The following is a 15,546-nucleotide window of genomic DNA, read 5'->3' as shown; positions in this document are numbered from 1 at the left end:
CTCGGCCATGTTTGTTTGAAAAGGATTTACCGTGGCCCCAGAGACATGATCTCACCGAGCAACAATCGAGGGCGTGGCCGCGCACTGGCGACAGCGGAGCTGCTGTCGCCATGGAGACGGCACACATGGAAGGCAGGTCTGTGGAACTGAAGGGGTGGCCCGTGGTGATCATATCGCAGGCTACAGGTGCTGGACTGTGCCATGCGCCTGGTCACAATGCAGGCCTTGAATGCTGTCATATCCCGGGCAGCAAATGTTTCGCAGAGGCTTGACACACACATCCGATTCTATTAAGGAACCTAGACCCTGTGTAAGGTGGCGATCTTTTTTTAAATAATATTTTTCTAAGTTGTGCTTGTTCGGAGGTCTAATCTTTAGCTTAACTATGTGCCACTCCTACATTTAGAGTGGGTGTGGCTGCCCTGGTGATCCACAACATTTAAATCAGACAGATTTCTCCAGGCTGGGAGTTATATATCTATAAATTTGTCATGTTTTAAATGCCAGTTTCTTTTTCACCAGCTTATTGATCAATTGACCAGCAAAAATAGATTTTAATTCCCTTCAGGATAGCATACTTAACCTCCCTTTAGATTATGCTTGTACGTATGATCATTTTAGGACAATATTGTTTTAAACTGTAGTTAGAGACAAGATAATGCTTTTCAACCCAGGTGACTTAACACCTCTTATATTAATTGTTGGTTTCAAGTTTGGGAAAAAATGGAGTCTAAATGGAGTACAGTCATTTATCTTTTGAATAGTACATTCTATTGGGGAAAAATCTACTTTATATTCCTTACAAACCCTTGAGATTTTTGACTTGAGTGAACTAGAACATTGAAGTAGAAAATCCACTTGAACAAGACAAGAAACTTGTTTGTGTGTGGAATCTTTGTAAAGGTCAAAAAGTAGCGCCTGATTCGGCATACAGTACAAGGCTGCTCAAAGAACTGCAGCCGCGTTACTCCAGGCCATGGTCCAGCCCTACACCGCAACCCATGCATGTTCTACTGCCACCAGGCACCTGGCTCTTCCCTCCCTGTGGTGAGGTGGCCTCAACTCTTCTCCCTACTGACTCCCCAATGGTGGAACAACCTGTCCATCTCAGTCAGGATAGCGGAGTCCCTCCCTACCTTCCGGCATGACCTGTAGAACCATTTCTTCAGAAAATACCTCCTCCCTCTTTCCTTGCTTTGATTCACATACCATTCTTCCACATTGCCTCCCTCTATATATCCTATATTCCCCTATCCCCCATAAATAAACAAAAAAATCCTTTCCATTTCTTCCCTTATGTATGTTGATTCTACTGACACCTATCACCAGGTTTATAAGGCCCAGCCATTGTACTTCTTATTAATTGCTACTTGGGATTTTGGTGATTTATGAATCTTTTCTTTTCAAAGGCCTTTTGCTCCTCTGCACACATTTTAAGCTGGCTGTGGATGAGAATGTCAGCTAAATGCCTACAATGTAAATATAGGTCCAAATATTAACTGTGGTACTGTTGAGAATTTCTGCATAGTTTTAATTTCTAAATTAAATTTTGATTGAAAAACATGTTTATGTAATCTTTGGGGTCAGTTGTAGAGGCTTTTGTGGAACCATAACAGTTTTTATGGTGCTATTATTTTTGACTAAAAAGGTGTCTGTGGATAGATTTGGTGTAATTGGAGGGCCAGATTACAACAGTAAGAATGAAGACGCAAAAGAGAAACTTCAAACGTTTTATTACATTAAAATTTTCCATACAAACAATGCATACACACTATTTCATATTGCTTCAGACAATTTTTAAATAATCCCAGTTATACAACTCTGTAACAAAATTTAAATACAACATTTATGAAAATATAAATCTCTAAACAGGTAAGTCAGTCCTGACAATACAAAGAATACTTTAAAAACATTCATTACCAGTATATTTTCTATATGTTGCAAACATATAAGTTATGAAAAGTCATTCAAGTTACATAACATACAATGTACGGTATACTGGCTTTCATAGTAACACATTCAAATATATTTTTAAACTGGCATTCCAATATAGTATAAGACGTAAGTGAACTTGTTGAAACTCGTTAGCAAAAATTTCTTAATACATTTTCCTCTTACACGGCTAACGTAATCACAAGGAATCATACTTAAACTCTAAACAATTCTGCCATGACAAAAAGCCATAAAACAGGGATGTTCTGTAAACAACAAAACTATTTTTTTAAACCTTTGGCAAATATAAGATTATTCATTTCTATATTATACTCATTTCTTTAGAAAATTTGCTTTCCGAGGGAAGGTAAATCATTATATTTAAAGCTTAATACTGCTACAAGTCAAAAGTTAAACTAATGGCTATCAGAACTGAATGTCCTGACAGTCAAATGAGGCCAATAAATACAATTAGACGGAATAGCCCTTGAAAGTTGTATAAAATTATTTAAAAAAAGAAAGCCAAAGAAAGAAATATTATTTTCAATCTTGTGTGTTGAAGAAATATTAGAATGGTCCATTGCCAGTCTGCCAAACATTTCTTTCATTTGAGTTCATGCCAATTTGAATCACAGTAGGTGAATCAACATACACACTCATATCAAGTACACAACTCTTATGTGGAACCAATTTGTATGTTCAAAATGAAACTATTTAAATACGTAATTATTTTCCAGAACTTTCCATAAGCTAAACCGCCTTGTTACAGTATACTATGTTTCCGTCTACCCACACAAGCACACCAACAAACAGAACATTACTGAACACACAACCAAAACAAGCAGAACCTTTAAGGCCAAAGTGGTCTTGTAGTGAGAGGCTACACCCTGTGCTCAAAGTGTTATCCCCAAATCAACTAAATTTTGCAAAATAATTCAGAAATTGATGAATAATACAAATTTCTTTTGGGCAGTCATAGTTTTCCACAATAACATCATAATTTAACATTTTCATTTCCCCCCCTCAGGAATTTGCAGTTTACCTCAATTAAGTCTTTTTTTCCACATCAATACATTAATCAACAACATTAACATAATTATGTTCTTTGATATCTAAAACAACCAAATCCATAATGTATGCTTGTCAGAATGATTACTGTATTTATAAATTCCCTGCATCTTCATATTTTTTTTCAAGAAAAAACATTTCAAAATCCAGGCACTCTCTTTGATTGCATTAAGCACATCATAATATTTTTTTAAGGAGTTGCACAATCACAGCAGCCAAAATAGATATTTACACATATTTATATACTATATTTTATATATCTTTTATACAGTACTGGGAAATTCTACTATGTATCTTCTGCAGCCACAAAAAATAAACATACAACTAAATAAACATACAAAAAATAAATAATAAAATGGCAGCAACTGTATTTTACTAAAAATATATATCACAAATGTACATGGCCTTTTATATAAATTAACAGCATGTCTAAATATACACATTAAAATAAGGATGAGTGGTCAAGGACATTATATCGTCATTATAATGGTTGACTGAACACAACACTGAAAAATCTTTACCATTAAATGACAAGTTCTTCAACTGCCAAAGGCAACAAAGCGCACTTAATAGGGGAACTCATTGTTACACATCCCACTGATAAACAGTCATGAGTTGATAAAATTGACTGCAGCTCCAGTCAGTGCAAGATCATCATCATCAGCAGCAGCAGCATCATGCTCATTAGCAATTGTGTCATACAGGAAGTTGTAAACAGGAAGTGGGCTGCCAAACCCCTTACTGCAGCAATTCATTCTTTTTTGTTGGCGTCGTGGTCTCCGCCTCGCCTGAATCGGACACATTTATGGGGCTGTCCCTAGAGAAGACCTCCGTAGACTCCCTCCAGACGCAGTCGGCAATGGTCTTGAAGGCAAAGGTGCCACACTTGGGCCTGACCTTCTGGGAGGCGTTGTTGACGATCTGCCGGCTGTTGGAGGTGGCGATCTTGATTTTCAGCGCTGCATCCACGCGGTCCACCACCGTGTACGTGCCGATGCTGCCATCTTCGAAGCCGATGATGATGTTGAGTGCTCTCTGGGACAAGCAGAGGAAGGTGGGTGTCTTGTAGAGGGAGCAGGTGCCAATGCTCTTCCCATCAGCCAGTCTCATGACAATGAGGCTGGACACCACCCCAGCATCATCATCCTCCTCACAGTTCCGGAAGCAGATGTAGACCAGGTAGCGGCCGTCCCGTGAAAGCTTCTGCCGCCAGATGATTCCCGCAGCATGAACAATCCGGAGCTTCCCACTGTGCAGGTCCAGGACATTGATGTTCTCGTCCCCCTTTGAGACAATGCCCAGCTTGCCATTAGGGGAGATCTGGAAGTCCTCCAAATTTTTCAGGAAGTTGCTGGGCAGCTGCACCCTCCGGCAGATGGACTCGTCGGCTACGCTCCAGATGAACACCGTCTCAGTGGAGGTGATGAAGACGACAAAGTCGGGGCAGTCCGGGATGAGCTTGAAGTTGACGATAGTGATGCCTTCATCGCAGATGAACTTCTTCGACACACTGCCCGACCACAGGCTCACGGCTAACAACTTGTTCTTTGTCGTCCCAACCAGGAACGTGTTGGCGGTGGTGATCAAAGCATTCTGCAGGGCTACCAGGATGTTGCAGACTTTGTGGCCAGTAGCCAGTCTCCAGACCCTGGAGGCATTCTGCTCACAGAGGGAGACCACAAACTGATCGTTGTGGGTGATCAGGAGCTGGGAGATCTTCTGCCCGTTGATGCGGAAGATGTTCTCTCCCGTAGTCGTCTGCCAGATATACTGGCTGCACTTGTCATCTGATGTCACCATAAGGTCCCCAGAGGATGTGAGGACACAGTTCTCTACAATACCCTCATGCTTGAACACAGTCTCAATGAAGCCCGTGCTGAAGTTCCATTTGTGCACAGATTCTGAGCCATCCATGGTAAAGACAAAATCCTCCCTCCCGGACAGCTGCAGGCTGTGGATCCGCTTCCCGGTCTTGTCAATGTTCGACATGGCGGTGATGATGTCTATGTCCCAGACAGAGAGCACCCCGCTGCTGGCGACTGACAGAAGCAGGTTGTGATGGGTGGACTTAATCAGCTTCACGATGGCCCCAGATATCTCCACCAGGCTGGCCATGCACTGACCACTGTCTCTGCGCCACACAAAAATGGACGAGGTGTTTTCCATGGATGCCACAATGCTCTGGCCGTTTTTGGAGAGGACAGCGGCGACAAATCGCTCGCTGCGCTTGGCCTTGAACTTCTCCACCATCTTCCAGAGCCTGGTGTCCAGGACCTCGATGCTCCTAGCCTTGCAGATGAGGATGGAACGCTGGTCCTCTGACAGTTCGATGGCAATCACTTCACTGTCGTCTCCCCTGCAGTCATAGTCCTCCATGAGCTTGGGGTTGGTGATCTCCTTGGTGTTCCACACCGACAGGCTTCCCTCGTTGTCGATCATCACCATCTGATGGATGGTGTCCAGGACCAGGAGAGACTTCACAAAGCCACCTGAGAACTCAGACGTGACGGTGGCCAGCTTGTCCCCACTGCCTAGATGGAAGATGGATGTGGTGTTGAGGTACTGCCCACAGAAGGCGTACATCCCGTCTGGTGAGCACTGAACGCAGGTGACCTCGTACCAGCAGTGGAACTGGTAGAGCGGCCAGCCGTAGAGCAGGTCAATGACATTGACGTCCTTGCTGGCCTCCAGCCAGGCCAGGGCGTGGTGGCTGGAGAGGGTGAAGCCATTGATGAAGGCCACCCCTCCTGTGATGCCACATTGCTTAGAGCCCTTGACCTCCACCTCTGACAGCAGACAGGACTTGTGGTTGTCATAGATAAGGAGCGTATTCTTGGTGGTGGCCACCACAAGGTACTTTTCGTCACTGGTGAGGCGGATACCCAGGACCACTGAGCGTGCTGTGTCAATCTGCCTCAGAAGCTGCCGGCTCTCCACGTCCCAGGTGCTTACGGTGCCATCCTCCAGAGCCACAATGATAATGTTGGGGGCAAATGTGGGGAGGATCTCCACGATCTGCATGTAGCTGGAGCACAGGGGCAACCTCTCTGGGCTGTAGGTCACATCCATAGCTGAGTGGAGGGGCACAATGGAACAGTACTTGGGTCCGTCCTTGTCACACTCCAGCAGAAGGTGACGAAGCTTGGGCAAGGAGGTGACAACTGGGAGGAGTCTCTGTTGGAGCTCGGCGGATAACGACGCTGGGTTTCGGGTGACCTTCACCTTGATGCTACGCAAGGTGGCAGCCAAGAATTTGATCTCCTTCTCCTGTGAGTAACTGTAGGCCAGGTCGATGTCCGACAGCGCCTTATCGAACTGCCCGATCTTGATCATGGTGTATAGCCAGCTGAAGTTCATGATGACACCATACATGAGGTCGTCTGTTCGTCCACTCCGCGTCAAATGGTAGAGCAGCTCCGTCATCTTCCTGTGGTTGACAAAAAAGATGTCGGGCTCCAGCAGGTTACACTGGAACACCCAGGGCTGCTCCGGCGTTTGCCGGTCGTAGGAGTGTTTCTCGGTGTTTGCCTTGTCGCTGCCGTGATGCTGGTGAGGGTTCCTGTGGTGGGAGATGGTGAGGGAGGCAAAGTGATTGTTGTCGCAGTGAAATATTTTCTTTCTCCCGCCAGCCCAAGCCCCCAGGAAGTACTCGGCCAGAAGGCTGTGCATCTGATGAACATCCTCCTCATTGCTCAGATACAGCTTCTGGGCAATGAGGTGCAGGTGCCGGTTAGCCCACACCATAAGCGTCACATTCCGCACCTGCCTCTCCACCAGGTACCCTTCCAGTTCCTCCTTGAGCTGGGCGATGAGGTCATAGGAGATCCGCAGTGGGTTCTTGAAGTTGGAGCCCACCAAGATGTCACTCAGGACGCTGTTGTCCAAAGACAGGATGTCCTCCAGCTCCATCTCCGTCAGTCCGGCCCGGGCCATGGTGATGTACCCCAGCGCCCTGAACACAAACCTGGACCCCAGCTTATTCTCGATGGAGAAGAAGAGCTGCTCAATGCTTTCGTGCACCGTGGAGCACAGAGACGTGTCGTCCACGTCCTTGTGCGATCTCCAGTGCAGCACCTCCCTGTAGATCAGGTTGACAAACATGGGCAGGGTGCACTTGGCCAGCGCCTCGTTGACGTAGATCTGCTGGCCCGACGTCACCTTGCGCTTGACGCCCAGGAGCTGGTGCTTGAGCGTCTGGCTGCACAGCTTCCGGTCCCGCTGCGTCAGCTCCACGTAGCGGCTCTCCTCGTGCACCAGGCACCTGAGCTTCTGCAAGATCCCGTGCTTGTTGGGCAGGGTGGAGACCACGATGCGCACCGAGCGCGGGAGGTGGGCCGGGAGCCACCACAGCTTGCGTGCCTCGTCGGCCTCAGACAGCTGCTCCAGGGCGTCCAGGATGATGACCAGGGGTCGCTGGAAGGACGACTCCCCCAGAAGGTTGACCAGGAGCTCCCTCATCTCCTCGATTTTGTGCGGCAGGAAGTGGATGAGGCAGCGGTAGTTGATGGCGATCTGCTCACAGATGCTCTGCAGTAAAGTGCGCAGGTCGGTCGAGAATTCTGTTGTGCCCATGAACCGGACGATGACCACTGGGTCTGCCTCTGGTCCCAATTCTTTTTGGAGCCAAGAATAGGCCTGGAACATAAAAAAGATTAAGACAAAGATTAATTGGTATTTTGAATAAAACATTGGAACCTGAAAGCACATAAAGGATCTGCTGGAAGATGTCACTGTGCATACTTAAAAAGGTATGTTGAACTGATCTTAGCTTTGTTCTGGAGCTATTTATGAATTTTGTGTAGGACCACTGTGATTATAATCATGAAGAAAATGGTTAATCTGATATACTGATATTCACCTGGTGATCATGAAGATGGCGGTGCCTTTTATTTTGCATCATACTTATTTGCAACTCAGTCTTGTTGTTATCATAAATTCAATTTCAGGTATGGGACGGGACTGCAAGTCACTGACATCATAAAGAATACAGTTGAGTAAAAACTGGAATCAGGTGCGGATGCGTGACACTTAATTTAGCAGTCATCTACAAAAATAAATAAATACATTTTAAATCCACAACAGTTTCACAGGATCATCATCACTGCAAAGGGTTCTCAGCATATGGGCTGTCAGTAATCCAGAGTTGTTGCTGCTGGCGATAAAGACCTGGAATTACGAAACTCCCAGGATACAGTTGGGCTGACTCGGGGGGGACCCTGAGGGAATCCGGGTCTCTCAGCTCATCAGAACTAAACAAACGTTTGTGATGGAAGTCTGTCACCTCCCTGCTCCAGGCATTGCGACACGTCAACCATAGCGGAAGTTTCCACACACCCCCACCCCGCCCCCACCCCCCCCACCCATCCCTAAAGACCACACAACTAACACTGCCAGAAGACAGGGGAGGGGGGGGCGGGAGGGGGAGAACACGATCTGGTGCTTTTCATTTCTTTTCGTGCTCTGATCTGCGGTTGACAGATAGGCTGGTCTATTGACATAAAATATTTGAGTTTGAATTATAATGTTTGCCTCAGTAATGTCACGGCGAGAAGAGGGGAGCAGCCAAAGATATCATCTCATTTGAGGGCTTGCTTTTTTTTTTTTCCTTTTTCCTGAAATACCTCCTGACGTCCATTGCCTTCCTGCGTTTAAGCTTTTTTCTCCCCCCTCGCCTGTGTGCGCAGTGTCCGTTCTGTCTCACCAGGATGAGTGAACCCTTAAACGCATTGAACTGCGGAACAAACGGAACGAGTTTGGCAGGTCTCCCGAATACGTGTGGTGCAGCAGAGCATGGCGCTCTGCCCATATTCCATAAAGTAAATCACTTTATCTTACAAGAGCCAATTTCATGGCATCAATTATTAAGGCCGAAGAGGCAGGGCACGGCTGGCGGCTCTGGCAGAGGGATGCTGCAGTACAGCCCTAATGCGCCCTGGAAACCAGGCAGCCCGGGAAGGACAAGGTAGCGAATGCAGCACATGCATACACGCACACACACACACACGCACACACACATACATACACACGCACACACATACATACACACACACGCACACACACACGTACATACACACGCATACACTCTCTCACACACACGCGCACTCATATAAACACACACATGCATACACGCATACACACACACACACACATACACACACACGTACACACACAAGCATACACACACGTACACACACAAGCATACACACACGTACATGCGCACATGCACACACAAACATACACACACGTACATACACACACGCACGTACATACACGCACACACACACCCACATGCACTCACACAAACACGTACATGCATACGCACATGCACACATGTGCACACACATAATCTCTCTCACCCACACACACTCACTAACACATGCACTCACACACACAGTCGCACACACAAACTCACATTTGTGCACACACAAAGACACAAACACACATGAGAATGCGCATGCGAGCGCGCACAAACAGTCAAGAGTAAAAATTGCTTTTATTTTTTACTCAGTTACCTCACTTTCTCACGGTCAAGTGTTTTTTTGGAAGCGTTAAGCAGTGGTTCGGGAACTTTAAAAGGTTTTTAACCAGGAGGTTCAGGATTTAAATTCCAAGTGGCCTACAAATGTTCTACCCTTCAACACATTACTTAACCTCGATTGCTTCAGTGAATATCCAGTCTAAGAATGGATAATGTATTAAAAAAATAAAACGCAAAAAAAAACCACGCAAGCTGACATAAACTCATTTCTTGACCAATTAATTTTGGAAATAAGCAACATAATCGTATCCACCCTCCTGAGACGTGCTAGAGCTAGAGGCGTATAATTGGAGGTTTTACGGATTTGGAGCGTGCCTCCAACCTTGAACAAGGTAACTGCGGAGCAAACAAACAAGGCCACGTCATGTTCGCAAGGCGGTATAATGCTCAGGAGCTTAAGTCCTACCTGCTTGGCCACCTCAGCGAGCAGGAGGGTCTTCCCTGTGCAAGGTCCTCCATACACCACCAGGGGGCTCATCCTCCCTCCTTTGCTCGGGAGGATGTACCTGTGTACCTGGCTAAGGGTCTCACACTTGTACTGGTAGAAGTTGGAGTAGGTCTTGCACAGGGACAGGTGTTGCAGGATGTCGTCGTAGAGCGGGTCGGCCTCGGTGTCAAAGTTCTGCTGGACGGTGGCTTGTATGATGTCCACCATGTCCTCGTAGAACTGCTTGCAGAGGCCCTCCACGTAGTGGCTCTCCACCTCCTGGGAGTAGCCCAGCTTCATGTCGCAGTGGGTGACGGAGGAGTACACGCGCAGGTTGGAGGTGGCCACAATGGTGGGAATGAACTCGTCGCGGATCTTCAGCAAGCGCTCATAGGCCTCCTGGTTACGCATGACGCGGTCGCCGTTCACCACGATGTCCATGTAGCGGCCCATCTCCGGGAGCTTGGCGTGCCGGTCGAAGTTGGAGATCTTCCGGATGTAGCACACGCACTTCTTCAGGAAGGCGGGGGTCTGCTTGCCCAAGGCAAAGTCCAGCTCGTCCTCCAGGGCTGAATGGAAAAAAAATAAGCATTAAAACAGAATAACGGACTGAAAAATCCTTACTTTTTCTATATTAACAACCAATACATTTTTGGGTCTGCTTGATTATTTTATCAAAAAAAGTAAATAAAAAACCAAAACAACTTTGCATGATCAAAATAATAATTTTTAATAGTTCAAAATAAAAATAACATATATTATATCCATATTTTACTTGGTTGCGATTTTAAATGAGGTTTTTTAACCAAATAAAAGTTTAGTGTGTCAGTTTCGTGGACTGCCAATCAAAAGTGAAGAAGACGTGATTACATATTTATAGAACAAACACTGGGATAGACCTCTGGCTCTCCTGTTAGAAATAGCGTATATTTGGAAAATGTAAGAATGCATCTTTATCTTGTGGCTAAATGAACACGATCATTGATATTTTAAAATAGGCATCAAGTTCTTTCTCCAAAACAGGTGAAAAGTCTGGAAACCAAGGAGATGCTGGTATGATTTAACTTGAGATTAGGTGTAGCTCCCCTGAGCCTGAGAGAAAGGCATTTTTGTCACAATCCCTTAATTCAACCCAACAGTAGCCCATGAAAGCTCTACAGAGAGGGTTTACTGATAGTCTGCCAACACCAGCAGAGCTGTATTGATGTGCTGTAGTTCACTTCCAGAATTTAGCTCCCTGGATCCCAGAGAGATTGTACAGATAGAGTTTTTCAGAACATCGTTTCACAGAAAGCCCTGATTTGTATTTGTCCTACAGTGCTGGCACCCCATAAAAGATGTGACCGTTTTTATATGTTTCAAAAATACTTGCACAAACCAAGTCAAAAAATGAAATTTTCTCAGCAAAGTGTGACTACAGTGTGGCTCTGTGGTTTTGATGCTTATTGACCACTATTTATAAATACTGTACATTGACCACTATTTATAAATATTGGATGCAATACAACAACCTTTAGTAAAGTGTAGCCCATTCTAATTGTCATTTTATGCTTGCAAATGCATAGTTTTAACTTCCTTCTAGTCTGGCCCAAATAACCAAGTCATGGAATGTCATTAGTTGAGCAGCAATAAATAAACTCTTGGTGGTGAAACTTTCTTTCCCACATAAAAGGCTATTTGACCTGGTATGACCTGTGTTAATTCAACCCTTAAATTTCCTAAGATTCCTGCACACATTCTTATAAATGATTTACAAAGTTGATGTGCAGTGGTAATGAAGGCAATATACTTCATGAAGCCTTCGGGAATATTACACCTTCAGTAAAAGTTTGCCCATTGACCTCCCTGTTTACGACTGCAATGCCAGAAGTACTTTTTCAGCCTGATGACTAGGCTTCAGGATTAAACTGAAGATATTGGTCTATATGTAATCTAGAATCAATTTCCACAGAGCGCTTCACAGAATAATCAATAACTGTCAGGAGAAAAATTTGAACCATTTTCCAGTGTGAATGTGACTCAGGTCTGGATCAAGGAGAGGCAGGTGGGGTACTGCCCAGTCCCAAATTGTAGCTTTTGCTCTGCCCACCAAAACATAGACTATTGATTTTGAATAGTCAGTTACTTTGATCCACCCCTGGAAAAATTACATGTGTTTTCAAGTTAATATTTTTTCACCTTATTTTTCACTCCTCTCTGCAAATGCACAGTTCAAAAGAACAAATAAAAGAATTTAACTTGTGACCAAATTTTTTGACCGGTTGGTTGGGGAATACAAAACTTGGAAACAGACCAGGATATCACTCTATATTTGTCATAGCCTGCCTGTCACTTGGGAGACACTAATGGTAGCTCACAGCAAAATAAATATATACATAAATAAATAAATGACATAAAGGTGATTTGGTTTCTAATTTTATAATTAAGTGTGCATTTTTTAGTCTTCCGCTGTTGTTGTTTTGTGTTTAAGGGTTGTTACTATATTTCGGAGCTTTGCTGGCAGTGGTTTTATGCAATGTTACTAGCTAGCTAGTTAACTGGAAGCGTTAAATCTAGCTAGGTTGCTGTTTTACTTTCAGTTATCCAATCACTATGCCCCTGCTTTCTTTTCTTTTGGTGGCTGTTGCCCAACTTGCCAGTATATTACTTTTTTGGCACATTAGGGGGAGTCCAGTGATTTATGAGATATTTGCGGAATTAACCTTAGCAGCATAATGTTATCTAGCTAACAGCTAAGGCTGCTGTGGGCCATGGCTTTCATCAGCAGTTTACAGGGGGCTTTAGGTCTAACCTGACAGCTCTCTGAAAGCACGCTTCTCAGAAATTAAAGTAATGTCTCACATATATTATATATGTATAAACTGGATATTATGTACAAATGCAAAAGCTGTATAAGGATAAGAGCATCTGCTAAATGCTTATAATGTAATGTAATTATGCGACATGTCAGGTGGTTGACTGTGACTGAAAATATCTCTCTATGACCGTGTGTACAAAAAGGTCCACTGAAGGAACAATGTGCTCACCAGAGCAGAGAAACTTCTTGGCTTGGCCGGGTTTCATGGTGCCTTTCTCCTGTAGCTGCAGCACGGAAGTCCTGAAGATCTTCTTTATCTCCTCGGAAACGTTCCTCCACGAAGTGTCACTCTTGGACTTGGTGTTGCTGGACTCCATCTGAAGAGAAATTGGAAATGAAAGTATTTGGCATTACTTTAAAAAATAATACTAAAAAGGATAGCAAGTGGATGATGACACTGGTGACCATAAAGTACACTGAGGAAAATGAGGAGAGGGAGATTAGAAAAAAGGGATAGAAAGAAAAGGAAGATACAGAATGAAAGAATAAATAAAATGAGAAAAGGATTGGTGTTGTTAGATCTTTGTGAATCCTGCAGAAGTGAGGATAGGTCCTGCTGATATCTCATTGTCCCACCTGCAATGACACAAAATAACACCTTCCCACAGGTGACTTCCATGTTTCTCTAGAACACCGTGACTCAGATATCGCACAGGGACAAAACAATTCACAGCACAAACAGTTGTGTACTTTCAGATTAAAAAACCCATAACTCAAATTTTCAAAGTATATATTTTGAATATATTTATATTAAAAGTACAATTCAGAGTTCAGAGTTTAGTTCTGCTATCATTTATTTCAGACTGAGTGTTCATCATTACAGGGATAATAGAGACAAACACCACACAAAGAGATAAAGAACCATACTCTAAATTTGAAAGCCAAAATATGGGTGACATATTTCAAATATACTTTCTAGAAATGCATTCCACTGTTACGCACATTTTATTAAACTGGATATGCATATCTATGTCTATTTGTCTGGGTCGAAAGTACCGCCTTGCAACTCTAGTACTCCACAGCACTTCTAACATGTTAAGTTTATTACTTCCTGCATATACCCCAGGTGTAGACCATTCAGGTTTAAAAATGCAAAATGTACAAAAATACACTGAAGATTCATCGCGCTAGGCTACAACACTGGCATTTGGTTTGGGAGCCCTTTATACAACAAAGAACTTCCCATGTATGAACATCATATATTATCATTCCTGATTTAATTCAAGGCTGATCTGGTAATATTTTCAATATGTAAATACTTTGCCAATGATCTATATTATAGAATAAGAAACCTATTACTGGAATACATTCCAGTATAATTGAATACACTGCATTTTCGACAAAATATTGTTATTTGAATTGACATCTGTTTTGAACAATACACAGCAGTAATATCTGTGTATCTGAATATAACCAGCACAATGTTACAAAATAGGAGTTTGAAATATATATTTTAAGTGTCTCCACCCATTAATACATATTCTTCAAAAGTGTAACAGTATATATTTTCAATATGTGGCACTATATTGTCATTGCATAAGGGGGACACATGAAGCCAGCAGTGGGAGGCGGAAGCTCTCTTACTGAGTTGTGGTAGTTCTTCAGCATCTGGGATTTGGGTTTGAGGTAGTACGCGGGCGGCACGGCGTTCTCGTCCCGGCAATACCACTCCTCCAGGATCCGGGTGTCCAGGCCCGCCTCCACGGCGGCGTCCAGGATCATCTCGAACTCCGCCGACTCCACTTCCCCCGGGATCCGGATGCTTCCGTACTTCTCCCCAACAAGTCCCTGTGGGGAAGGAACGAGGGGAGGGGGAAAGGAGAGAAACAGTGGCAAAGAGAGAGGGATGGAGAGGGAAAGAGACAGAGAAGGAGAACAGCATTACTTCACTGTTATTATTAGAACAATTACAGTGTTTCTCACGTTTGTGCTCTTGTTTAAATGTAAATCTGTCTTAGTAGACTACAAATTACATTGTTCTATGCAAATGAATGCATTTCTCATAAATATGGGATTTGGAATAAAAATGATTTAAATTTAACTATATTGAGATGGAAAAGGGAAAGAGGGAGAAAGATGGAGAGAGACAGATATGTGGTTATTTGATCTTATAATCTGGGAAACAAAATTCATAAAATTTATTAAACCTAAGTCATATAAAATTTAAAACAAACACACACACACACACACACTGCAATCTATACATATCACATCAAAGTAAGAACATCAGTCGGTTGGGAAACTTGTTTAGCTCTTTTGGGAGAAAAAGAGGACAGTAACGCAGCTGTCTTGCATTACCAGGGCTCGCTATAATTGACCTGAATAGATCTTGTTTAACAAGACACCTGCTCCGAGTTACCTTGGAGAACAGCCTGCTACAAGGAACATACTGTATCAACAATGTGTCAGAAAGGGAACACACCGTGATACACGTAGGCACATATGACATATGCGTATTTATATATGCATATTTAAATGTGATTTTTTTTTTTTTAACCTCAGGGCTAATTTGAAATATTCAGATGTTAGGCTGGATATTTCTAGTCTGCTAGTCTTTACTAGTACTAGTTTGTTTTTTTTTAACTTCATTGGTTCCAATTTTTGACAAAGGCTCTGGACTTTATGCTCTGGGAAGAGAAATTAAACAATTGATGTGATTGTTTCGACTGGAAACACTGAAAAACAAAAGATGGAGGAAGAATTCCTAAAGTGGGAAAGCACCAG

At 43.6% G+C, this 15,546-nt stretch overlaps 1 protein-coding gene across 3 annotated transcripts in view; it reads right to left on the bottom strand.

Moving 5' to 3' along the window:
- Positions 1–3,456: 3,456 nt before the first annotated feature.
- LOC118231636 (NACHT and WD repeat domain-containing protein 2) overlaps positions 3,457–15,546 on the bottom strand; it is a 43,332-nt gene continuing 31,242 nt past the window's right edge. For all 3 annotated transcript variants that reach the window (XM_035425654.1, XM_035425653.1, XM_035425655.1), the window contains 4 exons: positions 14,407–14,610; positions 12,992–13,139; positions 9,945–10,534; positions 3,457–7,635 (listed from right to left, as the gene is read on the bottom strand). In XM_035425654.1, coding sequence (XP_035281545.1) covers positions 3,739–7,635; positions 9,945–10,534; positions 12,992–13,139; positions 14,407–14,610 — 4,839 coding nt within the window. In that variant the 3' untranslated portion in view covers positions 3,457–3,738. The remainder of the gene's footprint in view (positions 7,636–9,944; positions 10,535–12,991; positions 13,140–14,406; positions 14,611–15,546) is intronic.

The sequence above is a fragment of the Anguilla anguilla genome, chromosome 7 (assembly GCF_013347855.1).
Source record: "Anguilla anguilla isolate fAngAng1 chromosome 7, fAngAng1.pri, whole genome shotgun sequence".
Lineage (NCBI taxonomy): Eukaryota > Metazoa > Chordata > Actinopteri > Anguilliformes > Anguillidae > Anguilla > Anguilla anguilla.
Note: the sequence above shows the minus strand (reverse complement) of the source record. Positions and strands in the feature narration are given on the sequence as shown.